Source organism: Hyperolius riggenbachi, chromosome 1, assembly GCF_040937935.1.
Source record: "Hyperolius riggenbachi isolate aHypRig1 chromosome 1, aHypRig1.pri, whole genome shotgun sequence".
NCBI classification, from domain to species: Eukaryota; Metazoa; Chordata; class Amphibia; order Anura; family Hyperoliidae; genus Hyperolius; species Hyperolius riggenbachi.
The window spans coordinates 156,189,801-156,216,430 of NC_090646.1; the positions used below are offsets into that span (position 1 = coordinate 156,189,801).

A 26,630-nucleotide genomic window follows, 5' to 3' on the forward strand; every position below is an offset into this window, starting at 1 on the left:
CTCTGCGCTGTGTCAGACTCAGACAGGCGGCGGCCATGTTTCCGGAGACCAGTGCTCTGTTAATAATGCAGTGGTGGGAAGGGCGGAGTCCCATGATGAGGAGTCATTTGGCTCTTGCGCATTTTGTAACCAGTCGTCATGGTGACGGTTGCCTTGGCACTGGAGAACGCCTGGCTGCTGGCAGTGGGCACTGGGCATTAGTTTTCGGCTGTGACTGAACTGTGTGCCCGCCATGCTACCATCATACGCTGAAGCGCCCAGGAGAAGCGGTGTGCCCAGAGAGGTGCTCCGGTGGCTGCAGAGCCTGGATCTCAGCTTCTCCCCCAAACACTTCCGCAGGTATGCCAGAGGGTGGGTGCAGGGCTGTATCGCCAGCAAGTCACCGGAGGGCACAGACCAATCGGGTATGCTAAAATGTTGGAACAAGGGCCCTCTCCCCCTCTTTTTTTTTTTTTTTTTTTTTTTTTTTTTTTTTAGCTGGTCTCATGGCCGGGGGTGGGGGAGCTGCCAGCAGGGGCGTAGCAATAGGGGTTGCAGAGGTAGCGACCGCATCGGGGCCCTTGGGCCAGAGGGGCCCCAAGGGGCCCTCCCTCAACTGTAGTATTAGCTCTCTATTGGCCCTGTGCTGGTAATAATCACTTCTATAGATACTTTGAATAGTGGTAATCATTAACAAACTGTTTCCCATCCCCTTCTTGCACCTCTGACACTGTAGTTGCCATTGGCAGGTTTTGGTGTGCCGTATCAATTGTTATGTATAGAGTGCTTGGGGGGGCCCCATTGTAAAACTTGCATCGGGGCCCACTGCTCCTTAGCTACGCCACTGGCTGCCAGCTGCTGTGGGGGGATGTTCAGTGGGGGGCTGTAGGCAAGGGGATTATTGTTGCTGTGTACAGAATCCCCCCTTCTGCTCAATGGGTCAAACTATGGCTCATAGCAGGCTGTAGCAAGAAGCTCTGTCCTCCCCCTCCTCCTACAGCGAGCAGCCAGTGAGGACAAGGAGAGAGTTAGGCAGGGGTCACACTTATCTGCTTTCGTACGCGTTTTCTGCACAGAAAAACTGACTTCAACTGAGAACTCATGTTAATCAATAAGCAAGGTCACACTTTAATGCAGATTTCGCACGCAGAAAAAAAACTGCCATCTTGCGCAATTTGTCAGTTTTCTCTATAAATTACATTAGCTGCTCTAAGGCAGGGTCACACTTGTCTTTCAGTTTTCTGAAAAGTGTAGAAACTGAAAGACAAGTGTGACCCCTGCTGGATGTTACCAGCGTGCGATTTGATGTTAGCCCCATGAGCATCGGGGCTTCCCTCCCCGTCCTCTTCTACCCCTCCGTTTTGGCGCTACGACTTCCGGTAATCGTTCAGTCGTTGCCTTCTGCACATGTTCAGCTTGGCCACCTGCCTCCCCCATTGTACTCCTGTCCTCTGTAGCGTTCTGTGCTTGCACAGAACACTCCAGGGGACGGGAGCGTGATAAGGGGTGCACGCGCAGATGAGCCGTGCATGCGCAGAAGGCCGCGACTGCCCAGATTACAGGTAGTTATAGTGGCAGAACAGAGGGGCCAAGAAGGATGGCCTGCTACTCATGGGGCTGGAGGAAGTCCTGGTAAGTGTAAATAATGCCTAGGAAAGGCCACACGCTCGCACGGCAGCAATGGTGAGTGATCATCATGAACGACAAGTGCAATGGAAACCCATGATTGTGGCTGCCTCCCAAATGTGTTATTCACCCCCCCCCCCCCCCCCGGTGCCCATGCATTCATACTTTACCTGGCACACCGAGCCCCGAGTGTCTGTGTCTGCTGTGCTTTCGTATTGGTGCCCCATGTGACTAACAGCATATTGCACGTGGGGTGCCAATGCAGAAATACAATGTGGACGCTCAGCAGAGGGGTAAAGTATAAGTGCACAGGCACTATGGGGCACATACATTCAGGAGGACAGTGGCAGATGCGGTGTCACAAGGCCGACTGAAATCGAGTTGGCTTGCAGTGTACGACCAGATAGAGTTGGTCAAATCTGTTCATCATTGTACTTTATTTACTGTACTATTCTGAATAACAACTTGCTGTATGTCTTTTCTCTTCTCTTGGCAATATGTGTATGTATACAGTGGCTTGCAAAAGTATTCGCCCCCTTGAAGTTTTCCACATTTTGTCACATTACTGCCACAAACATGAATACATTTTATTGGAATTCCACGTGAAAGACCAATATAAAGTGGTGTACACAAGGAACGAAAATCATACATAAATAACTGAAAAGTGGGGTGTGCGTAATTATTCAGCCCCCTTTGGTCTGAGTGCAGTAAGATGCCCATAGGCATTGCCTGATGAGTGCTAATGACTAAATAGAGTGCACCTGTGTGTAATCTAATGTCAGTATAAATACAGCTGCTCTGTGACAGCCTCAGAGGTTGTCAAAGAGAATATTGGGAGCAACAACACCATGAAGTCCAAAGAACACACCAAACAGTCAGGGATAAAGTTATTGAAAAATTTAAAGCAGGCTTAGGCTACAAAAAGATTTCCAAAGCCTTGAACATCCCACAGAGCACTGTTCAAGCGATCATTCAGAAATGGAAGGAGTATGGCACAACTGTAAACCTACCAAGAAAAGGCCATCCACCTAAACTCACAGGCCAAACAAGGAGAGCGCTGATCAGAAATGCCGTCAATAGCCCCTTGGTGACTCTGGACGAGCTGCAGAGATCTACAGCTCAGGTGGGGGATCTGTCCATAGGACAACTGTTAGTCGTGCACTGCACAAGGTTGGCCTTTATGGAAGAGTGGCAAGAAGAAAGCCATTGATAACAGAAAAGCATAAGAATTCCCTTTTTTAAGTTTGCCACAAGCCATGTGGGGGACACAGCAAACATGTGGAAGAAGGTGCTCTGGTCAGATGAGACCAAAATGGAACTTTTTGGCCAAAATGCAAAACGCTATATGTGGCAGAAAACTAACACTGCACATCATTCTAAACACACCATCCCCACTGTCAAATATGGTGGTGGCAGCATCATGCTTTGGGGGTGCTTCTCTTCAACAGGGACAGGGAAGCTGGTCAGAGTTGATGGGAAGATGGATGGAGCCTAATACAGGGCAATCTTGGAAGAAAACCTCTTGGAGTCTGCAAAAGACTTGAGACTGGGGCGGAAGTTCACCTTCCAGCAGGACAACGACCCTAAACATAAAGCCAGAGCAACAATGGAATGGTTTAAAACAAAACATATTCATGTGTTAAAATGGGGCAGTCAAAGTCCAGATCTATATTAATTTGAGAATCTGTGGCAAAATCTGAAAACTGCTGTTCACAAACACTGTCCATCTAATCTGACTGAGCTGGAGCTGTTTTGCAAAGAAGAATGGGCAAGGATTTCAGTCTCTAGATGTGCAAAGCTGGTAGAGACATACCCTAAAAGACTGGCAGCTGTTATTGCAGCAAAAGGTGGTTCTACAAAGTATTGACTCAGGGGGCCGAATAATTACGCACACCCCACTTTGCAGTTATTTATTTGTAAAAACTGTTTGGAATCATGTATGATTTTCGTTCCATTTCTCACGTGTACACCACTTTGTATTGGTCTTTCATGTGGAATTTCAATAAAATTGATTCATGTTTGTGGCAGTAATGTGACAAAGGGCTTGATTCACAAAGCGGTGATAACTCAGTTATCACGCCTAAAAGACTTTAGGCGTGATAAGCCGTGCAAAGCTGAGTTATCACCGATTTGTGCTGCTCTTCGCGCGAAGCTCCCGCGCGCAAAGTTTTGCGCGCGTAGCGCACCGCGCTGCGCGCGCAAAGTCCCATAGGGCTCAATGGACGCTGCGCGCGAAGCACGGTACACTGCGCGCGCAGCGCGGTGCGCTACGCGCGCAAAACTTTGCGCGCGGGAGATCGCGCGAGTTTCTTCTTATCACGCCTAAACTGAGTTTAGGCGTGATAAAGGGCTTTTCACAGGCGTGCAAACACTTTGCACCGCTTTGTGAATCAAGCCCAAAATGTGGAAAACTTCAAGGGGGCCGAATACTTTTGCAAGCCACTGTAGCGCACAATAAACGTTTTCTTCTTTTAAAAAACAACCCCGAATAACACGTTGGCGCTGTATAAATCTATAATTAAATAATGAGAATCAGTAACTGTATGCCTATTGGTGTAGTGTGAAATGTACACCCCTTATCAGTGGCTCGTTATAGTAAACCCCACTTCCCTCCATAATTGCTTGTTTATTATATTGCCCCTCTCATTTTAGTGTCTCACCACCACTTTATTATAGCATTCCATTTTACTGCCACGTCTGTATATCAATCCCCATTAGTACTCTATTATTCAGTCTCCCTGATTATAGTGTCTCTTAGTTTCCCTCTACTTATAGTTCTCCCACATTTCTTTGATATTTAAAGCAAACCTGAACTGAAAATTAAAAGTCAGAATAAACATACACTTGTCATACTTACCTCCTGTGTAGTCTACTCATCAATCTCTTTCTCCTTTCCTGTGCCTTGTTTGTCCACTGTGATCAATGGAATTCTCCGTCCTCCATTTTGAAAATGGCCACAACCCCATAACCGCTTCCTGGTCAGCACACTGTTAAACTTTAATATTGCCCACTTGAGTCATAGAGAAACATGGACATTACCTTGTTGTTATAACTGACAGCAACTGATATATAACTAAGAACTATATAACTATATAAATATAAAGACACAGACTCCTTCTTACCTTTTGTAACCTGTTTTTGTACCGTGCTTGAATAAAAGAATCCTGTTTCTGAGTTCCGGAATCTGCATCTCTTTTGTGATATACTGATATATAACTGACAGCAACTGATATATTTCAGTTCTGACAAAATCTTTTCAGAAATGGAAGGAATCGAATAAAGAGAAAACTGATACAGGCATTTTCCATCTTAACTGCCTCTGACTGAAGCCACTCCTAATGTCATTTCCTCCCTTACTCTTTTTTTTATTTATTTTTTTTTTTTTGCAGAAATGTTCTAAAGCAGGGGTGTCAAACTCAAATACAAAGTGGGCCGAAATTGTACACTGGGATCTAGTCACGGGCTAAATCTCAATGTCTACTGGCCAACTTCCTACCTTATAAAGTTTCCTGGTGTCTAATGGCCCTCTTACAGCCCCTATACAGTTCCCTGGTGTATAGAGGCCCCCGCCCTCCCCTATACTGTTCCCAAGTGTATTGTGCTTTTCCCCTACCTTCCCCATATGGCTTCCCTGGTGTTCTAGGGCTTCACCTCCAATATAGCTTCTCTGGTGGTCAGAGTGGGCCAAACATAATGCAAAATGGGGACACTACTTGAGGGACAAATTTGATGGCTCTGAGAGCCAGATATAATTCTGGAATTGGGCTGAAGTTTATATTCAATGCCATGGCTGAGGCTAGGTTCAAAGCAGTGAACCTAGCAGTGACTGGATAGTGTACTGATCAAGGGCTCTGACACTGGAGACCGGGATTTGAATCTTGACTTTTCCTGTTTAGTAAGCCAGCACTTATTCAGTAGGAGACCTTGGGCACGGTTTCCTAACATCTATAGAGGTGCCGTCCTACCACCCCCAGGTCACACCTCCGTACCCGTCCTGGATGCAGGTCAGATCTTTCCACTTCTCATATGATGTGAACATGTATACCATGATGTCAAATCCTGCTGGCAGCAATTTGGAATAAATAATGCGATTGAAGAATGCGGTGCACGGATTGTCTCTTATGTACTGAACATCTATAGAGTGCGCCCTAGTGGCTGCAGCTCTGGTGTTTTGAGTCTGCCAGGAGAAAAAGGCAATATAAATGTTATTTATTTTTTTTAGTGCCTTGCTATGCAGCTTTATGGCTGCAATGTAACACAGAAGTTGCACTGCTATGCGACGTTCACAGTTGGCTAGTGCGGTTTAATGTCGTGTGCCATCCCAACACTCTGCATGCTTTGCTTTACTGCAATACGCACAGGTTAACAGTAATGCATAATTTTCATCGACTGTATGCTTCACTGTATTCAACACAACACGTACATAATGTACAGAGTGACTTTCTTATTGTTTTCCAGCTTTTACTGGGAACACAACACAGCACCCACTGTGAATCTAGCCTTATGCTGTGTGCTTTTGTTTCTAATAGAGACTTTTCCAATGGCTACATCACAGCTGAGATCTTCTATTGGTATTACCCTGAAGACATACAGCTGCATTCATTTGACAATGGGACATCTTTAGCTACAAAACTGGGGAACTGGTCGCAGCTTGAGAAGGTAATCTCTCTCTCTCTCTCTCTCTCTCTCTCTCTCTCTCTCTCTCTCATAAGAAAATATGCAAGGTGCATGTTTACATTAATGTATACTAGCCTTACATTGCTGTGGTTAATTATTTAATTATTTGCCTATTTATAAATGTTATATACTGTATATGTGTTTTTTTAACAGTTTTTTTCCAAAAGAAAATTAAGTATTTCCAAAGAATTAATTGATGGAACAATTCACTGCAAGCCTGGAGCGGCAGAAATACTGTTACAAGAGATCTATGTAATGCTAACAAACAAAAGGTGAGATATGATGCTGTTTTTTCCCAATAGTATTGTTTACCCACAACTTAGTTTATTAATAGTGTAGTGCATGTAAGTAGACAAGTAGGGGTAGACCGGCGCTGGTCAAACTACGGTCCGTATGCACTGTACGTCCGGCCCACCGATAGGGGGACGTATTCCTCATGTTATACACTGGCATATCCTGACGGCATGTCATGTGACGCCCTGTAGCCATGGAGACGCGACGCTGGAATCGGTGATCAGGTGAGTTTTAACCCCCACTTACTACCCACTCGCGACTCTGCAGGGAGGGAGTTGGGAAAACTTTTAGGAATGTGGCCTGTGGTCCACAGCATGCGGCCCAGGCCGTGTAAAGTTTGCCAGGGGTAGACGCATGTACGTCATCACTCCTAATAGCTGTAGCATCACCTCTGCATGTCCTCTGCTCTGAGACCGATCTGGCAATGACACTATCCTCACCTCTCCTCTTCTGACAGTGTTTGATCCCACAGTGACTGTAGCCTCACCTCTCCATGTCTCCTCCTGTTATAGCACCAGCTCCTGCATGTTTGGAATTCTGTTGTACCCTGTTTATTTTTGTGTCTTTTTATATACACTGCCAAAAGTGGTTTCATAAACTGAGGAGTCAGAGTTGGAGTCGGGATGGTTTTTGTACCCACTCCACAGCCCTGGATGGTAGTGTGACCTTTCCATTGCTCAGAACCTCTCATAGTGCCTGATCCTGCATGACTGTAGACTCACCTCTCCATGTCACTCCTCCTCTGATAGTGACTGATCCTGCATGACTGTAGACTTACCTCTCCATGTCTCTCCTCCTCTGATAGTGACTGATCCTGCATGATTGTAGTCTCACCTCCACATGTCCATCCTCTGATAGTGCCTGATCCTGCATGACTGTAGACTTACCTCTCCATGTCTCTCCTCCTCTGATAGTGCCTGGTCCTGCATGACTGTAGACTTACCTCTCCATGTCTCTCCTCCTCTGATAGTGCCTGGTCCTGCATGACTGTAGACTTACCTCTCCATGTCTCTCCTCCTCTGATAGTGCCTGGTCCTGCATGACTGTAGACTCACCTCTCCATGTCTCTCCTCTGATAGTGACTGATCCTGCATGACTGTAGTCTCACCTCCACATGTCCATCCTCTGATAGTGCCTGATCCTGCATGACTGTAGACTTACCTCTCCATGTCTCTCCTCCTCTGATAGTGCCTGGTCCTGCATGACTGTAGACTTACCTCTCCATGTCTCTCCTCCTCTGATAGTGCCTGGTCCTGCATGACTGTAGACTTACCTCTCCATGTCTCTCCTCCTCTGATAGTGCCTGGTCCTGCATGACTGTAGACTTACCTCTCCATGTCTCTCCTCCTCTGATAGTGCCTGGTCCTGCATGACTGTAGACTTACCTCTCCATGTCTCTCCTCCTCTGATAGTGCCTGGTCCTGCATGACTGTAGACTCACCTCTCCATGTCTCTCCTCTGATAGTGACTGATCCTGCATGACTGTAGTCTCACCTCCACATGTCCATCCTCTGATAGTGCCTGATCCCTGCATGACTGTAGACTTACCTCTCCATGTCTCTCCTCCTCTGATAGTGCCTGGTCCTGCATGACTGTAGACTCACCTCTCCATGTCTCTCCTCCTCTGGTAGTGACTGATCCTGCATGACTGTAGTCTCACCTCCACATGTCCATCCTCTGATAGTGCCTGATCCTGCAAGACTGTAGACTTACCTCTCCATGTCTCTCCTCCTCTGATAGTGCCTGATCCTGCATGACTGTAGACTTACCTCTCCATGTCTCTCCTCCTCTGATAGTGACTGATCCTGCATGACTGTAGTCTCACCTCCACATGTCCATCCTCTGATAGTGCCTGGTCCTGCATGACTGTAGACTCACCTCTCCATGTCTCTCCTCCTCTGATAGTGACTGATCCTGCATGACTGTAGTCTCACCTCCACATGTCCATCCTCTGATAGTGCCTGATCCTGCATGACTGTAGACTTACCTCTCCATGTCTCTCCTCCTCTGATAGTGCCTGATCCTGCATGACTGTAGACTCACCTCTCCATGTCTCTCCTCCTCTGATAGTGACTGATCCTGCATGACTGTAGTCTCACCTCCACATGTCCATCCTCTGATAGTGCCTGGTCCTGCATGACTGTAGACTCACCTCTCCATGTCTCTCCTCCTCTGATAGTGCCTGATCCTGCATGACTGTAGACTTACCTCTCCATGTCTCTCCTCCTCTGATAGTGCCTGATCCTGCATGACTGTAGACTTACCTCTCCATGTCTCTCCTCCTCTGATAGTGCCTGATCCTGCATGACTGTAGACTCACCTCTCCATGTCTCTCCTCCTCTGATAGTGACTGATCCTGCATGACTGTAGTCTCACCTCCATATGTCCATCCTCTGATAGTGCCTGATCCTGTATGACTGTAGAGTTCCCTCTCAATGTCTCTCCTCCTCTGATAGTGCCTGGTCCTGCATGACTGTAGACTCACCTCTCCATTTCTCTCCTCCTCTGATAGCATGGCCGGATTTGTGGAAAGGCCCCCAAGGCCGGTTCCTAGGGCGCCTGATTGCCACAGGGCGAATGTAGGTTAAGAGCCATACACACCATTCCGCCCTGATAGTGATCTATAGGTGGGCTTGATCCATCTGCAGCCGCCCGCTTCGTCGTGCACACTGTAGCCTGTGCATGCGAGCAGGCAGTGCAGCGGGCAGCTAAACAGGAGCTGGCCAATAGCGGAACAGAGAGAGGAGCTGTTAGGACCAGCAGGCAGCAGCCGCACGCTCAATTCAGCCTAGTAGCCTGCTGAGCTCCTGTGTGCAAACTTCTCCCGAGTCCCGATAGGAAAGTTTCTGAAGCCACCTGAGCGGCTATCACAAGCAGTAAAGTAAGGAATCCCTGTGAGTGCTGGTCTGCTGCTGATCGTCAACCTTCCCCTCTCCACAAGGTACACAGTGACAGCCTGTAAAAATCTGCAGCCTCCGTAAGCTGTGCTGCAGATCTCTCCCTTCTCTGGTGTGCTTTTTAGCAAACAGCAGCCTGTTTAAAGATAAAGATCAGCCAATATTGTGATGGGGTCAGAGGTCTGGTGGCTGCTAAGACAATCTGATGGGGCTGACACTGATCGAGGCAGCATGGGGGAAGGAGAGACCTCAGCTGTTGGCAAGATAAAGAGACTCCTACACACACACTCACACACTCTCCCTTACATACACACACTATCTCTTACATACACACTCTCCCTTACATACACACTCACTCTCTCTCTTACACACTCACTCTCTCTCTCACACACTCACTCTCTCTCTCACACACTCACTCTCTCTCTCACACACACACACACACACACACACACACACACACACACACACACACACACACACACACACACACTCACACTCTCCCTTACACACACTCACACTCTCCCTTACACACACTCACACTCTCTTACAAACTCACACTCACACTCTCTCTCTTACACACACACACACACACGCTCACACGCTCTCTCTTACACACTCTCTCTCTTTCACACACACTCACTCACTCACATGCTCTCTCTTACACACACACAAACACACACACTCACTCACTCTCTCACACACACTCACTCTCCCTTACACACACTCACACTCTCTCACACACTCACACTCTCACACACTCTCTCTCTTACAGACACACTCACACTCTCTTAGACTCACTCTCTCACACACACTCACTCTCTCTCTTACACACACACTCACTCTCTTACACACACACTCACACGCTCTCTCTTACACTCTCTCTCTCTCTTTCTCACACACTCTCTCTCTCTCTCTCTCTCTCTCTCTCTCTCTCTCTCTCTAACACACACACACACACACACACACTCTCACTCACTCACTCACTCTCTCTCACACACACTCACTCTTTCTTACACACACTCACACTCTCTCTTACACACACACTCACACTCTCTCTCTTACACACACACACACACACACACACTCACACACTCCCTTACATACACACACTCTCTCTCTCACACACACACTCTCCCTTACACACTCTCTCACACTCTCCCTTACACACACTTACACTCTCTCTTACACACTCACACTCTCTCTTACACTCACTCTCTCACACTCACTCTCTCTTTCACACACACACACACACACACACACACTCTCTCTCTCTCTCTCTCTCTCTCTCTCTCTCTCTCTCTCTCTCTCTCTCTCACACTCACTCACTCACTCACTCACTCACTCACTCACTCACTCACTCACTCACTCACTCTCACACACACTCACTCTCCCTTACACACACTCACACTCTCTCACACTCACTCACACGCTCTCTCTTACACACACACTCACACACACTCTGCCTTACATACACACACTCACTCTCTCACACACACACTCACTCACTCTCTCTCCCTTACACACAAACACTCACACTCTCTCTCACACACACACTCTCTCTCTCACTCACACATACTCTCCCTTACACACTCTCTCACACTCTCCCTTACACACACTTACACTCTCTCTTACACACTCACACTCTCTCTTACACACTCACACTCTCTCTTTCACACACACTCACTCACACACACACACTCTCTCTTACACACTCTCTCTTTCACACACACTCACTCACACACACACACTCTCTCTAACACACACACACTCTCACTCACTCACTCTCTCTCTCACACTCACTCTCCCTCACACACACTCACACTCTCTCACACACTCACTCACACTCTCTCTCTTACACACACACTCACTCACACACTCTCTCTAACACACACACACACACACTCTCTCTCATTCACTCTCTCTTTCTCTCTCACACACACTCTCTCACTCTCTCTCTCACACACACTCTCTCTCACTGTCTCACACACTCACTCACACCTCTCCCACCACCCACCCAAAGCAATCATGGTGCAAATAAAAATACATTATTTATAGATACCTCATTAGTGGGATACTACTGGATAGTACTGAGATTTCCCGCATCTTTTTACACCCCACCATTACAGCACACTGTCCCTCTCTGGACGAATTAGCTTCGTTGGTGTGTAAGTGCGACCCTGCCCAAGCATTTTCCATAGTGAACATGCGAGATTATGGACCATGCATGCTTGGTAAACGTGCTTTCATCCTACTGGGCATGCAGGGAGCTTACTTGTGCATGCCCAATATGGACACCCTTGTCCATGGCAGCACTTATTTGTTAATCATAACATTTTAATTCCTAATTCACTTTTTGGAGAATACGTTCTCCCACAGTAAAACAGAATGCCCCTGAGAAGCTGTGGAAGTGACATTCTAATGTGGGCAGTATGGTGACTGAGTGGTTACCACTCTCACCTTGCAGCACCAGGTTCATAGCTCAAATACAAGCCAGGGCACTATTTGCATGGGGTTTGTACATTCTCCCCTTGTCTGGGTGGGTTTCCTCTGGGCATTCTGGTTTCCCCCCACATTCTAAAAGCATACAGATAACTTGCTTTCCCCTTAAAAAAATGGAAGTCATTGGAATGATCCAACTTTACTTGTGCAGCCTCCCTGGGGGCATTACATTTAATTCGGAAAATTACTGGTTTTATTGTGGGAGAATGTTTGCGTTTGGAGTGAGTAGTTGGTAAAGATTTTGTTATTTTTATTGGGGGGGGGGGGGGGGGGCGGTTGGTGACATTGGGCCTTGGGTGGAGAATACTACAAATCCGGCCCTGTCTGATAGTGCCTGGTCCTGCATGACTGTAGACTCACCTCTCCATGTCTCTCCTCCTCTGATAGTGCCTGATCCTGCATGACTGTAGACCAGGCATGGGCAAACTTGGCCCTCCAGGTGTTAAGGAACTACAAGTCCCACAATGCATTTGCCTTTATGAGGCATGATTGTGGCTGTCAGACTCCTGCAATGTATTGTGGGACTTGTAGTTCCTTAACAGCTGGAGGGCCAAGTTTGCCCATGCCTGCTGTAGACTCACCTCTCCATGTCTCTCCTCTGATAGTGCAAACAGTGAAGAGGCGGCACACAAAAGGCTTGCTATTTAAAGCATATATTGATGGAGCAACACTACATGTTACGAACCATCACGGTTCTTCATCAGGTCACACCTGATGAAGAACCGTGATGGTTCGTAAAATGTAGTGTTGCTCCATCAATATATGCTTTAAATAGCAAGCCTTTTGTGTGCCGCCTCTTCACTGTTTGCATGATTCTACCCTCAGGTGGGTGACCTGAGTGAGGCGTAGCACCGGCAGTTCAAGGATTAATTTTCCTGAAGGGGTTCCAGGACCGTGGCCAAGTTCACAGTGTGCTCTCCTCTGATAGTGCCTGATCCTGCATGACTGTAGACTCACCTCTCCATGTCTCTCCTCCTCTGATAGCGCCTGGTCCTGCGATGGCTGTAGTCTCACCTCCACATGTCCATCCTCTGATAGTGCCTGATTCTGAATGACTGTTGACTCACCTCTCCATGTCTCTCCTCCTCTGATAGTGCCTGATCCCCCCCCCCCCCCCCCCCCCCCATGTATGCAGTCTCACCTCTCCATGTCTGTCCTCCTCTGATATTGCCTGATCCTGCAATGGCTGTAGTCTCATCTCTCCATGTAACTCCTCTTTTGATACTGCCTGATCCTGCGATGGTTGTAGTCTCAACTGCCCATGGGTACTTATGTGCAGAAGTATCACTGTCTTTTTCACTTTCTCTCTCTTTCCTCTCCTCTCTCTGTCTCTCTCCTTGGGTTAGACTGGGGGGCATCTGATTCAAAGTATCGCTGCAAAGCGTTTTGAGTGCCTTGGACGGCAGCGGATTACCTCCCCCCCCCCCCCCCCCCTCTGGTCCTTCCCCTGGGGTTCATCTTTTATGTATGCTTCAATCTATGCTTTATTTCTATGCCTGTGTTTCACTGTTCCTACTGTATGTATCTACTGTATATGCCTGTATGTATTTACTGTATATGCTGTATGTATCTACTACTGTATGTACCACCACCGACCCTGTTGTAACAAAAATAAATTCTGATTCTGATTCTGAAGTACCAGTAATATTGTCGTGCTCTGCGTGCATAGTATTATGACCACTATTTCATACATTGACCACCATGTCTCTCCTTCTCTGATACTGCCTGATCCTGCAATGACTGTAAAGGCCCGTACACACGCCAGACAAGTTTTCCGCAGACAGTCAGGCATGTGTACAGGCTGTCGGCGGACTGATAAGGCTGTTTCTGAGCGATCCGCCCGGCAGAAACAGCCTTATCAGTCCGCCGACGCCGTACTGTCTGCGGAAAACCCGCCCAGCGGGAGGCGATGACAGACCCGTCGTTGCCTCCTGTCTGGCGTGTGTACGGGCCTTAACTCTCCGTCTCTCCTCCTCTGATAGTGCCTGATCCTCCCATGAATGCAGTCTCACCTCTCCATGTCTGTCCTCCTCTGATATTGCCTGATCCTGCGATGGCTGTAGATTCGCCTCTCTATGTCTCTCCTCCTCTGATAGTGCCTGATCCTCCAAGGAATGCAGTCTCACCTCTCCATGTCTGTCCTCCTCTGATATTGCCTGATCCTGCGATGGCTGTAGTCTTACCTGCCCATGTAACTCTTCTTCTGATAGTGCCTTATCCTGCAATGGCTGTAGTCTCACCTGTCCATGGGTACTTATGTGCAGAAGTACCAGTAATATTGTCGTGCTCTGTGCATGCATAGTACTATGACCACTATTTCATAAATTGACCACCATGTCTCTCCTTCTCTGATAGGGCCTGATCCTGCAATGGCTGTAGTCTCACCTCCCAGTGTCTGTCCTCCTCTGATAGTGCCTGATCCTGCAATACCTGTAATCTCACCTCTCCATTCCTCTTATCCTCTGATATGTCTGATCCCGCAGTGATCATAGCTTTGTTGCCTCCATGTCTCTCATCCTCTAATAGTGCCTGATCCCACTATGACTATCATTCATAAAAGTGTGTTCAGTAAAAAAAAATCAGTGCAGGAAAATACCACATTCGATATTTTAGACTTCTGTGTGCTCATTCATGAAAATGTTTACAGTTGCGAAAGCAGTGCGGTATTTTCCCAAACTAGGCTGGCGGTAGGGTTGCGGAAACACAAGAAGCTGCCTGAGTTGATACATTTTCTCCTCCAGAGACAGCGTTACATTAAATGAGGCAGCCCCAGCTTCCCTTTACATGTGCATTTTTTTTTTCAAACTGCCTCTGTTTATCCTGAATCTGCGCTGAATCTGTCTATTAGTCTTTTTAAACAATCTATTTAATTGCCACAACTTAGCAGAACTTAAAAAAAATGTTACACATGCAGGCTTTGTGATGTGAAATATATCTGAAAACAGGTACCCAAGGGGTTAAAAAACACAGCCTGGGTATTCCGGGATGCCTTTTTTTACTCTGCTCTCACTGCTGCTGCCTGGGAGGTCTGTCTCCATTAACTTAGCTGTTATCCACATGCTTATCGCCTCTTCCAAGGGAGCGGTATTCTCCGTGCTGATACCGCTTGCTCTAATCTTTATGAATTGAAATATGGTGACGTGTGGAGATAATCACCGCACAAGGCGGTAATTTACCTCACTGCTCAAGAATGTCAGCTTTTCATGCAGTAACAGCTTTTATGAATGGACATTTTGCTAAGTGCTCGGTAAAGTCAGCTGTTTTCAGCATTACCGCATGCGGGAATGCTTTATGAATGATAGCCTATGAGAGTAGTTTACCTCTCTTTTTCTTTCCTATCTCTAACAGTGTTGGATCCAGCAATAATGGTAGCTTGTCCCTTCTCATCTGATATGTGTGGATTGTAATGACAATAGATCCCACGGTGTCTCACTGTCGTTCCATCTCCCCATGTATCTTCTCTTATTAGTACCTGATTCCTTTGTGGTTGTGGCTCCATCCCAAGTCACCAACAGAATTCTCTGAACCCTATACTAGGTAAACCTGTCAGAACTCCCTGCTGTCCCCATTGTGTTATTTTACTATGTTCAGGTTGGAGTGAGCATGAGATGTCTCCCAGTGCATCACTGCTGAATATATGCAAATCTAGCATTGGGCAACCTTAGGGCAACAATGGTTAATTTGCATATATTCAGCAGTGTTGCACTGGGAGGCATCTCAAGCTCACTCCAACCTGAATTATCGCAAATTCTTTCTGTTTTAAGAACGCAAACTTTTGTTTTCCATAGTATTTTAGTAAGGGGGCTTTTAGGACCATTGTAGCCCATCACACATGACAATGAGTCCTGGTTCACCATGAGCTTGCTGGTTAGTCTGTACTTTTTACTATGTGTTACACTTTTCCTGTGCTCTTACAGTGTGCCACAGGTTTCTGCTGTTCTTTAAAGTGGATCTATAAAGAAAAATTGCCCCTATGGGATATTTACTTTGAGATGGGGAAGCCTCAGGATCCTAATGAGGCTTACCCTGTCCTCTTAAACCTCGGGGATCCAGCACTGGCTTCCCAAAAAATCCACTGACAAGCTGTGCACAGACGCAGTGGTGCACAGCAATATTTACAATCTGCACTACCGCACAGGAGCAGTATCAGCTTCTGGTCGGCTCAGGCGGAAATAGCCAAGCTTGATCAGGTCAGCTCTATTGTGTAAGTGCAAGTCGCCTGCGCAGTAGAGCACACACCTGATTGGGCTCGGCTATTTCTGCCTGAGCCTTATCGGAAAGCTGATACTGTGCCTGTGCAGGAGTGCAGAATGTAAATATTGCTGCATGTCCGCTGATCGGGGGCTGCCATCGTTGGATCTCTGAGGGTGAAGAGGACAGATGAAACCTCATTAGGATTCAGAGGCTTACCCCTTCTGAGGTAAGTACCCCCCGGGGGAAATTTTTTTATTACACATTTCCTGTGAATGCACATTGAAAACAGTATAAAGTTAGTTTATACTGTGTGTCCAAATCCAGAGTTGTCTGAAAGTAAATTTATCCATGTTTCACCATGTTAAACACAGGACTCAACTCACAAACAAATTCAACGTACAATCTCCCAACGCGGAACCTGTTTGTAAATAGGGGCTGCCTGTATATTACGTTACATATATTTCATCACACAGGATCAAGACTGTCCAGGATAATGAAGTGGACTTTACTGATCAGAACTATCAAGACAGGCTGCCCATGGTGGCCAGATCTACAGCAACAAAAGCAGTAAAGAGTAACATCACTCTGAGTGAGACCCTGGCAGAGCCGGACATCATAGTCAACCAGCAGAAGGTGCAAGCTGTCATAGATTTACATTTGCTGCAGAGGAAGCAGGAGAGGCTTGATGACCCAAGTAAGTAGAATGGATACATACCGTACATACAATACCAATAAAACCTCTTTAGTACATCTTACCATGTGTTTCATGATATACCTTGGTATACCTTGCACCTTCTGCTGGATGTGTTTCATGTGTATATTCTTTAAATACTAGGCATTTCTTCTAATATTTTACTCATTGCTTGTAGAACCGCAGCAAAGCCATTTTATTCTTGGATGTTATGAGGGAGGGTTGGAACTTCTGTTTCTACTGTTGTCTGAGATTTTCCTTCCTGTCACAGTAACAAGGTCACATCATAGTCTCCCTTTCAATGCTGGCTTTGTACTTGTTATTGACGTACATTTTTTCACTTTTTTTTTAACTTCAGTTTTGATGCCATTTTATGCTGTTTTCACTCATTCAGAACGGTTCAATGTGAGGCCATCAGTGGGTGAACGCGCCATTCGTCTCATGCCTCCATCTGAGCATACTGAGAGTGAGAGCCGCCAGTCCAATAGGTCATCCTCCTCCTCATCTTCTGCTTCCAGTATGTATATAAGTATGCTGCAGTGTTGTGAAGACATCTTAGAGTTACACTTCCTATATGTTGTCACTGAGCTATTATTTTACAATCTTACCAATAACTGGGCTTGAATTTATGTAAATTGTTGCCTTGACTACACAGGCATTTAGCATGTTTGCTAGTATGTACGAACATGTGTATTTGTAGTTTTGGCTGATATAAATTATAAGATAAATGAACAATACTTTTTTTTTATATCAACCTACCCTCTTTACTTCTCATAGAGGACCATGTTGGAAAAAAAGCCCCCTGCAACTTATGTTCATCACCACAGATGAAATTTGAAGTTAGCAGATAGCATCACTCCATTTAGTTTTGATATTTCACAAAAAGGGAAAATATTTGCCTTCCAATTTTTCTTGCCATCGCATTTTCCTCCTTAATTTTAGAGTCAATTAAATACCTAAATTCTCGCAAGCTTACCATGGTTTAACCCTCCCACTAGTTATTCCCCAATTAATTTGCTACACTACTGCTCCATTTACTGGTGGAAGCTGTCCAATCTATAGGATGAGTCCACAAGGGACAAAGAAGAAAGAACTAAGAATAAAAAAAAAAAAAAAAAAACTAAATATGGTAAGTGAAAGGAAGAAGAGAAGAAAGGGTAAAAAAATGGTAATGACCCCTGCTGACCCTGAGAAAGATCTTTCCGTAAGCCGCTTTTGTGTCCTGAGGGCTCCTTGGTCTAAAACAACATCCAAAGAGTCCTCTAATATCCATGTTCTGGCCTTCTGAATTTTTAGTTCCTCCATCTGCCAATAGTCTATAACTTTTGTTAGAAGTGGTAAGAAAGTGATGAAGTTTTTGACCTCCAGAAATCCAGTTTCCTGATTACATATTCTCCAGTGCTAGCCTTTTACTGATTTCTTCCTGCATGTGCCACATCCTCAATTCTTTTACTTGTTCTAACTTCCTGAAATGAGCACCCTAGTACATAGGGATAAAGCAAGGAATGGTTTTAAGTAAAATGTGGCCCTGGGCAAAAATGGACTGACATTAAACTTGTCACCTGAACAGTCGCTTGATTAGTGGGGCCCCTAAGAAGTATGGAGACTTGGGATATTATCTTGATTCTTTGGAAGCAATAGCCCTGGCAAAAAGCTGAATTATTAACCACCTCTATCAGGGGAGATTTTACATCTGTTGTGTCCTCCTAGTTAATCCCACAAAAAACACAAAATTAGCCACAAATACAGGGTGTTACTTTTAGGTGTAATGTTCTCTAATGCCTTTATAGTTATAATGTAGCTGGGGGCCTAATTTACTGAGGTTTTCTTGAGCTAGAAACCAGTGGGGAATATAACTGATGAAGCAAGCCTGGAATGGATTTGTTAAAACTTTTTCAGAAGTTTTCAGCCCCCATCCTTGAGTCATGGCAGATTGTAGCAAGAATTGCGGAAAGATTTGTGCTTATAAAGTGTGGCATGTGGAGCAATATGCATGCACCAAGAGCAAGAACTTTTCATAAATCCAATTTAGGTCAGTTTTACTTCAGGCCTGTGCGTTTGCTGTGCGATGCTCCGGCCCTGTCGCATCCCAAAGCAACACACAAAATGTCAGTCATGTGACCCTACAGCAGAGGGTGCCGACAAGGCCATATGCATAGTACCCCTCGTTCCAGTGACGTACTCCCTGCTGGATAGGAAGTACGTACCTGGGATCCCTGCCGTATTCCCGTTGTTCCGTGCACGCAAGCCGTGCCATCAGCATGTTTATATTTCCTGCTTTGCCATTTGACTTATTTAACTTTGGGGCTGGTTCACATGAGCAATTGTGGGTCATTTTACACTGGCCTAGACACTCGCTGGTTAAGCTCTACCCTATCAAGTGAATTGCAGTGCTTGGTCTGTACTTTTAGCGTCGTTTGCGCGAAGGCCGCATTCCGTCCCCAAATTTTACCAGTGTTTAATCCGACCCTGAAAGCAACATGCAGCATCCTGGGTCGTTTAACCATGGCGTCTCTGTGTCCTCCTGTGGGGGGTGAAAAATGCTGATTGCCTCAGAAAGCTGCCGAAAGCCATCTAATGCTTTTCTGCAAAATCATTTGACCTAGACACCATGTAATGCCCGGTAGTCATCCGTGTGAACGACCCTGGAAGCTACATAAATTTGCATTCAAATTTGCATAATTCTGCTTCATCTCAGAATTGTTTGCATCTATTTGACCAACCCTTGTGTAGCACGAGCTGGTTCTTTTACAGCTACCACAAATTAGTGAACAATACATTTCACCATTGTAGCTTGTTCATGTACCGTCTCTCTACACAGGCAGAACTGACATCCGAAGCAAAGCAAATGTTAACTTCAAAGAAATTAAAGTCAAGCAAGGAGACCGAAGCTGTGTGTCCTCCAGTGCAACTTCTACCACATCATCTTCCATGTCTAACTCATCCTGACGGGAGACAAACCTCAATGTGATTTATGCTCACACTGGAAGAGAATGTATTGTCTTCTGCTGATTAAAATACTGATAATCATATGAAATATATTATTTTTCATGGTATTACAGAGTCTGGATTGAAATCATATACAATTTATGAACTCGAGGCAAGCCTTGGGTCAAAAACCAGATGCCTATCTAAGAAGAATAGAGCCTCTGGATCCGATAGAGGCTTCCCACACCATCTGCCACTCACTGATCCCCCCCAAAGAAATCCAACAAGAGTTTGCCGGAGGCTGGCCTCCTCTTCATGTACGAGCACAGCCGTACATGTGCCTGTGTGAGTATGGCCGTGGCTGCGCAGGTGCGACCATGCTTGTGCAGGTGCAGCATGGCCGCGGTTGTGCATGAAGAAGAGACAAGACACAGAATATTTAAACTGAGCTTTTCTCCTGGTGGAATTAAAGCACCAGAGCTGCAGCCACTAGGACGTGCTCTATAGGCAGTGGCAGTGTTAGGGAGTCTTGCTCAAGGTCTCCTACTGAAGAGGTGCTGGCTTACTGAACAGGAAGAGCCAAGATTTTAACCCTGGTCTCTTGTGTCAGAGGCAGGGCCTTTAACCAAGTCACTAAGTGATATTATACTCATGCCAACTCTATCCCAGATTGTCCCCAATAAAGGAATTAAGGTAAGGGGTGCAACCTGGATCTTCCAGAGAGTCCCAGCAAGCGGCGGAAGGGGTGTGGAGGACACCGGAAGACTCTACAGGATCCAAAAGTTTCCTTCCTAGGTAAGTATCTTCTTTTTGACCCAAGGTTCGCCTCGGGGGTTCACTTTAAGGTGTACCTGCACTGAAATACTTTTGCTGGCTATCTACAGTATATGACATATGGAGATATTTTACATACCAGTGGATTTTATAAAGATGGAGAGCATGTGAACCAGCAACCCTGGACTGAATTTTTTTAAAAAAAACTGTTAAGTAACAAAACCCATACATGGGTTATAGTAGAACGAAGGGTAATAAATGTGTGAGTGCAATGTTTCAATAAATAGCTTCTTATGCCATGATGGTCACCAGCCATTTAATCCACATACTGACAAGCCCATGTTTTGCCCAATACTAGCGTGGTGACTAACATTGGTCTGCGGTATATACTGATATATGGTTTGACCAGATGCAAAGGACGCTTGGTGCATACTCAACTGTGGATGTACACTAGATCACATGCACTATGTTTTTAAAGGATATCCGAGGGGATGGATGAAACTAGCTTTACTTACCTGGGTCTTCTTCCAGTCCTAGGTAGTCACATGTGTCCTTTGCCGCAGTTTCGGTCTTCTCCCAGGACCCACTGGCAGCCTCTGAAGTATTGCTGACCCACGATGGGTCGGTGTCTTCTGCACATGCAATAGAACTGAGCAGGTGCAGTATACTCCCGGTGATGTGGCGCCAGGACACACCCACGCGCACAAGATGCTGATCCATAAGGGGTCAGCGATCCTTTAGAGGCTGCCAGCTGGACCAGGGAGAAGATCGGAGCTACGGCGAGGGTGACGTAACTTCCTAGGGCTGGAAGAAGCCCTAGGTAAGTAAAGCTTCTTTTTATCCATCGCCTCGGATATCCTTTATATACCTCAATTTTCAATGTTGTGCCTTTGAAGAAACGGCTGTTTTCAAAGCCCCAAAAAGCTTTTCAGGCCAATCCTGATATCGACTATGTTGACACATGAGTTTTGATGATGCTTGCATACCTGCTATTACCTACTATTTTATATCTATAATAAAAATATAAGTTTTATAAATCCCTCTGCTGTGGATTTGCTATGGGCCTGGAAACCCTTGCAGGTTTTTCTTTTTCTATTTGTGTATCAGTCATAATGAAGCATCCCGATTGTTACCTACTAGTCCTAGAGTTAAAGCCAAATAAGTCCAACAATGAATAAGGCAAATTCTAATATCACTCAGGATGATGAATGAATATAAAGTGGTGGTGGATAGAATATTAATGTCATGCTCCAGATGTGTCTCCTGCCTGCTTTCTGCCCCTTATGCATTTAGCTGGTAAATGGGTCAGTCAGGTACTGTATGAACCCACAGTAGAAAAAAAAAAAAACATTTTTCAGCATCCCTTCATTATAGTAGAAACTATCTAGGTATATACAAAAAAAATCTGTAACCCTAAAGCAACTGTAACTAAAGCAATTCAAATTTTGGGATGCATTAAAGTGGACCTGAACTCTTGCACCGGAGAGAAAGAAAACAGAGAGAAATGCACCCTGTATGTATTTAGAGAGTTTAGCCTGTTTAAAGTAATACTGTAGGGGGGTCGGGGGAAAATGAGCTGAACTTACCCGGGGCTTCTAATGGTCCCCCGCAGACATCTTGTGCCCAAGCAGCCGCTCACCGATGCTCCGGCCCCGCCTCCTGTTCACTTCTGGAATTTCTGACTTTAAAGTCAGAAAACCACTGCGCCTGCGTTGCCGTGTCCTCGATCCCGCTGATGTCATCAAGAGTGCACAGCGCAGGCCCAGTATGGTCTGTGTCTGCGCAGTACACTCTTGGTGACATCAGCGGGAGCGAGGACATGGCAACGCAGGCGCAGTGGTTTTCTGACTTTAAAGTCAGAAATTCCAGAAGTGAACCGGAGGCGGGGCCGGAGCATTGGGGAGTGGCTGCGCCAACACAGGATGTCTGCGGGGGACCATTAGAAGCCCCGGGTAAGTTCAGCTCATTTTCCCCCGACCCCCTACAGTATCCCTTTAATACACACTCATTTGTGTCTAATAACAAATTGTAATTTGATCTCTCCCATGTCACCTGACTGCCACGGCAAAGATGGCAGATAAGCTGGTTTGAAAGCACAGGCTGTTAACAATATGTCTGCTTTCATGAATCAGGAAGTAGAAACAGATTTTTTTAGGATTTGTATCAGCTGTAACAAAGAAATGTTTTTGTTTAAAGAGAATCTGTATTTAAAAAATGTAGAATAAAAAAAAGATACCTATGTGTTCGGGGACATCTCCTATTACCCTCTGTCATAATTTTGCCGCTCCCCGCCGCATCAAGCATAATTAAAGTTTAAAAAACTTTGTTTATAAACAAAAAAAATGGCCGCCAAAACCGGAAGTAGGTCAGAGCTTCTTTTCTCCTGCAGCTCTAATCCACTGAAGTGTGACAGGGTGTTTGTTTCTTTTGAGCCTGCAGACTCGGGCACTCTGCCTGTTACTGGGATTGCTCAGCATGTGACAGTCCAGGCAGCTCATTTTACAGCCTCACAGAGGACGATTTATCTTGGTTACACCTTGTTTTTACAAGCTGTAAAAAGCCTGCTCGAGTTCGCAGGCTCAGAAGAAACAACCAGCCTGTCACTCTATACGCAGCTCTCTCCCTGGTCAGCCTCAGAGGCAGCTCTCACTGATATCAGAGAGCAAAGACGCTGCCTAATCTAAATAACACAAACACATGCACGGGAGTGTGCATAGAGGGGCGTGCATAACAGATTAACAACACTGAAGAGTTGGCAGCCTTCCAGACACAGGGCGACAAATCCGACATGGGAAAGATAAGTTGATTTATTACAGAGACGGTGATAGTAGAAAGTGCTGCAGTAAGCCAGAGCACATTAGAATAGGTTTAGGAACTTGTAGTATAGTAGAAAAAAGGCTGAACATTTTGTTACAGAGTCTCTTTAAAGGTTATTATGATTTTGCATATCTTTTAGAGCAGAGAGGACGTTCAGGTCCGCTTTAAAAGGGAAATAAAAACTTGGGACGCTAGCATAATACTGCCTCTGTTTAATTCTCTAGTAAGGCCCCATCTGGAATATGGAATTCAGCTCTGGGCACCGCATTATACAGGAAGGATATTGCAATTTTAGAAGAGGTGCAGAGACGAGCAAACTAATTGGACCATGCCTTGTCAGGGTTTTTTTCCTTCCTCTGTATCAACAGGGATATGTGAGGGAGTTGGCTAGTGTTGTACCTTACTTTCTAGTTGAACTCGATCGACATAAGTCGTTTTTTAAAATTAAATATTTATGTCAAGTGTACAGATAGATTTAATAACCCAGTAAGTTTATTTCCTCCTATGCAATTGCCAGGAAGCAATGCTTCCCCTCTAACAGACAACAACTTTCCGCCTGCTCAGAGCAGATGAAGTGTGTATCGCCTATGTCCCGCCAGCTTCTTTGGGCATCTTGGAGCTTCCTTTACTAAGGAGACCCCAGATGCCCATGTTTTAAATACATAAAGGGAGTCATTTCTGACACCCTATCTATTTAGTGTTAAAAAAATAAAGTAGAAAAAAAAATTCTCACCACCACTGGTCCTTGGTACTAGGGAGCTGCTTGGAAATCTCCTTAGTTTACTAACACAGACTTTATTGTTAATCTAGCCCAAGGTTGAAGCCACATGACTCACTTAGCTCACTCTCGTATCTGTGCCCAAGAACTCCTTAGTAATTTAATACTGGTTCCAGACAGGATTCAAACCTCACGGTCTCCAATGTCAAAGGTGGTAGCTTTAACCACATTAAGTGCCATAACAAGTCAAGACCATACATGAGATGACAGTTAGCTGAGGTAGATGACATTGGGAAATCCTACCAGTGGCTGAAAAGGGCTGGACTCACAGACAGTATTGAGGCACTGATCACTGCAGCACAAGAATAGGGATTGCTGCCTGTCTTAACCTCTGCTTTGGATTAGTGGTGGATTTGTGGATAAGTGAGAACTCCATGGATTGTACACTCCAGCAGGAATATTATTTGTAATTTATATTTTTTAAAATGTTCTTTCCTACACAAGTTTAAAGAATTTTCTCTGTAGCCACCTATGGGCTCAGCTTGCATGCCTGGATACATGCAGAGAGATTACATGCATATCTGTAAAGCTAAGTAGACATTCTAGATGACAAGTGGAAGAGATGGCCATTCTGGACTGTCACTGGCTGAGTATCTAGTGTGTGCAGGCGTCTCCAGACATCACCTAAAGGTCTGGCACACAGGATATTTAGCAACAGTGATGCTGGAGCGATGCCCGTCCACACTGTTCCTTTCCTCACCCTGGCCCCCAGAATCCACTCCATTATTTCTTGTCCTCCATCCTCCCTACTTCATAAAAAACAATGTGTTCCTCAGCTATAGCCATTAGGCAAATGTGTACATTGCTCATATACTACACTGTTGCCTGAAGGATCTAACTCAATCCTGATAGGCAACACTCATTGAGAGTGGTTACCTGGCTTAAGGGTAATTCTGTTATCTTTAACGTCAATAGTAGCTGTCCTCTGTGTGCTTTACATCGGTTAAGGAGGACCACTGGCAAAATGGTCCTCTTTTTAAAAAAGGCTCTCTTTTACTGCTGCAAGGATCCGCAGGTGGTAGGCTCAGTCACCACCTTGGCTATAATTCATTCGCAGCATTTTTTTTTCGAAAGTCTTATGAAGCTCTGTGGCTACCACCACCCGCTTGCCTCAGCCTGACCCAGCTCTGTAGCCATGGCCTAATTGGTGTCTCTTGAGCTGGGGACAAGCCACGGCAACGCAGAGCTTCGGTAGGCTGTTTTGCCGATGGAGAGGGACCGATTTCTAACATCTAATGAGCTATGGGTGAGCGATTAACCCTGCCTACCGCCGATTCTGACAGAAGTAATCAAGAGACTTACATTGCAGGCTCTTGCACACATTTATTTTTTCATTAGCATAGCCTGGTGTTCCTCTTTAATAATCCATCTTTTGGGCTGTATAAGAGGAACTTCAGTGAACATTTTTACTGTTGGCAGGTGATGTAGCTGCTCCATGGTTTTTTGGCAGTTGGAAACAGCTGTAAACAGCTATTTCCCACAATGCAGCAAGGTTCACAGACAGGAAACTGCCAAGAGTATGTACTTTTCTTGTGGGAGGGGTTTCACCACAATATCAGTCAAACAGCGCCCCCTGATGGTCTGTTTGTGAAAAGGAATAGATTTCTCATGTAAAAGGGGGTATCAGCTACTGATTGGGATAAAGTTCAATTCTTGGTCGGAGTTTCTCTATAAGCAGCACCAGATGTTTTTCCCTCCAAGAAATCAATACAAGTACATTTACTTGAACTTTATTCTGTAAATAGAACATCTGTATAAACAATACATGAAAGGGAGGACGTTATGTATGATCCAATGTCTGCATTCATCCATGTCTATTATTACAGTAAGTAGTATACTACACACAGCAGAGGTACAGTACAAAGTTGTGTGCTAAATCTTTACAGTATGTAAAAATGGTAATAAAATTTCACAGCTTCATTTCTTGGCCTATATACAGCGTTAAAGCAACCACCAAGCAGCTTACAGTGACTTGTTCAAAAAGGAAGGTACTAAGGGTTACTTGACATTTACAGCGCCGGTGTCATATATGATATGGTCGTCATCTGCATAAAAGGAATATGTAAACAGGCTGACAAAAAAAAATGTTGGTCTTTGGCTAGTCAAATTAAATATTTTCTCCTTTTACTATATACATAGCTTTGACTTTACCATTACCAAACACAAACTGATACTAGCTGCATCCGATAGAAATATCATTTCTGGTTTCTCCACAGAGAAAAGAATTGGATGAAAGTCCTGATGCAGCAACTTGTGGCTGTGCAATGATCGCTCCTATTTGCACTTGTAGGAAAAAAAATAAAAGTTTTCTTTTGCACCGTGGTTTTCAGAAGGGGTTGAGCCGGATCCCTGTTCCTAAAGGTGAGAAAGGGTTAACCTTCGCCCACATTAAAGCGTCGTTTAGAGAGATTGCAGACTTGCCATCTTCTAGAAAGAACACAGGCCCCTGCAAGGCACAAGGAATTCACTGTAAATA

At 45.3% G+C, this 26,630-nt stretch overlaps 2 protein-coding genes across 5 annotated transcripts in view; one reads left to right on the forward strand and one right to left on the reverse strand.

The window, feature by feature from the left end:
• The first annotated feature begins 111 nt into the window (after positions 1–111).
• Positions 112–19,894, forward strand: SPATA4 (spermatogenesis associated 4). The gene is made up of 6 exons (XM_068269089.1): positions 112–339; positions 6,135–6,264; positions 6,436–6,554; positions 16,640–16,860; positions 17,252–17,374; positions 19,679–19,894. The coding sequence occupies exons 1-6, from the start codon at positions 233–235 to the stop codon at positions 19,804–19,806; spliced, it is 828 nt and encodes a 275-aa protein (XP_068125190.1). The 5' UTR covers positions 112–232; the 3' UTR covers positions 19,807–19,894.
• A 5,974-nt stretch (positions 19,895–25,868) lies between these two features.
• Positions 25,869–26,630, reverse strand: part of WDR17 (WD repeat domain 17) — a 168,256-nt gene continuing 167,494 nt past the window's right edge. For all 4 annotated transcript variants that reach the window (XM_068278776.1, XM_068278774.1, XM_068278775.1 and 1 more), the window contains one exon: positions 25,869–26,600. In XM_068278776.1, the coding sequence (XP_068134877.1) occupies positions 26,481–26,600 (120 nt within the window). In that variant the 3' untranslated portion in view covers positions 25,869–26,480. The remainder of the gene's footprint in view (positions 26,601–26,630) is intronic.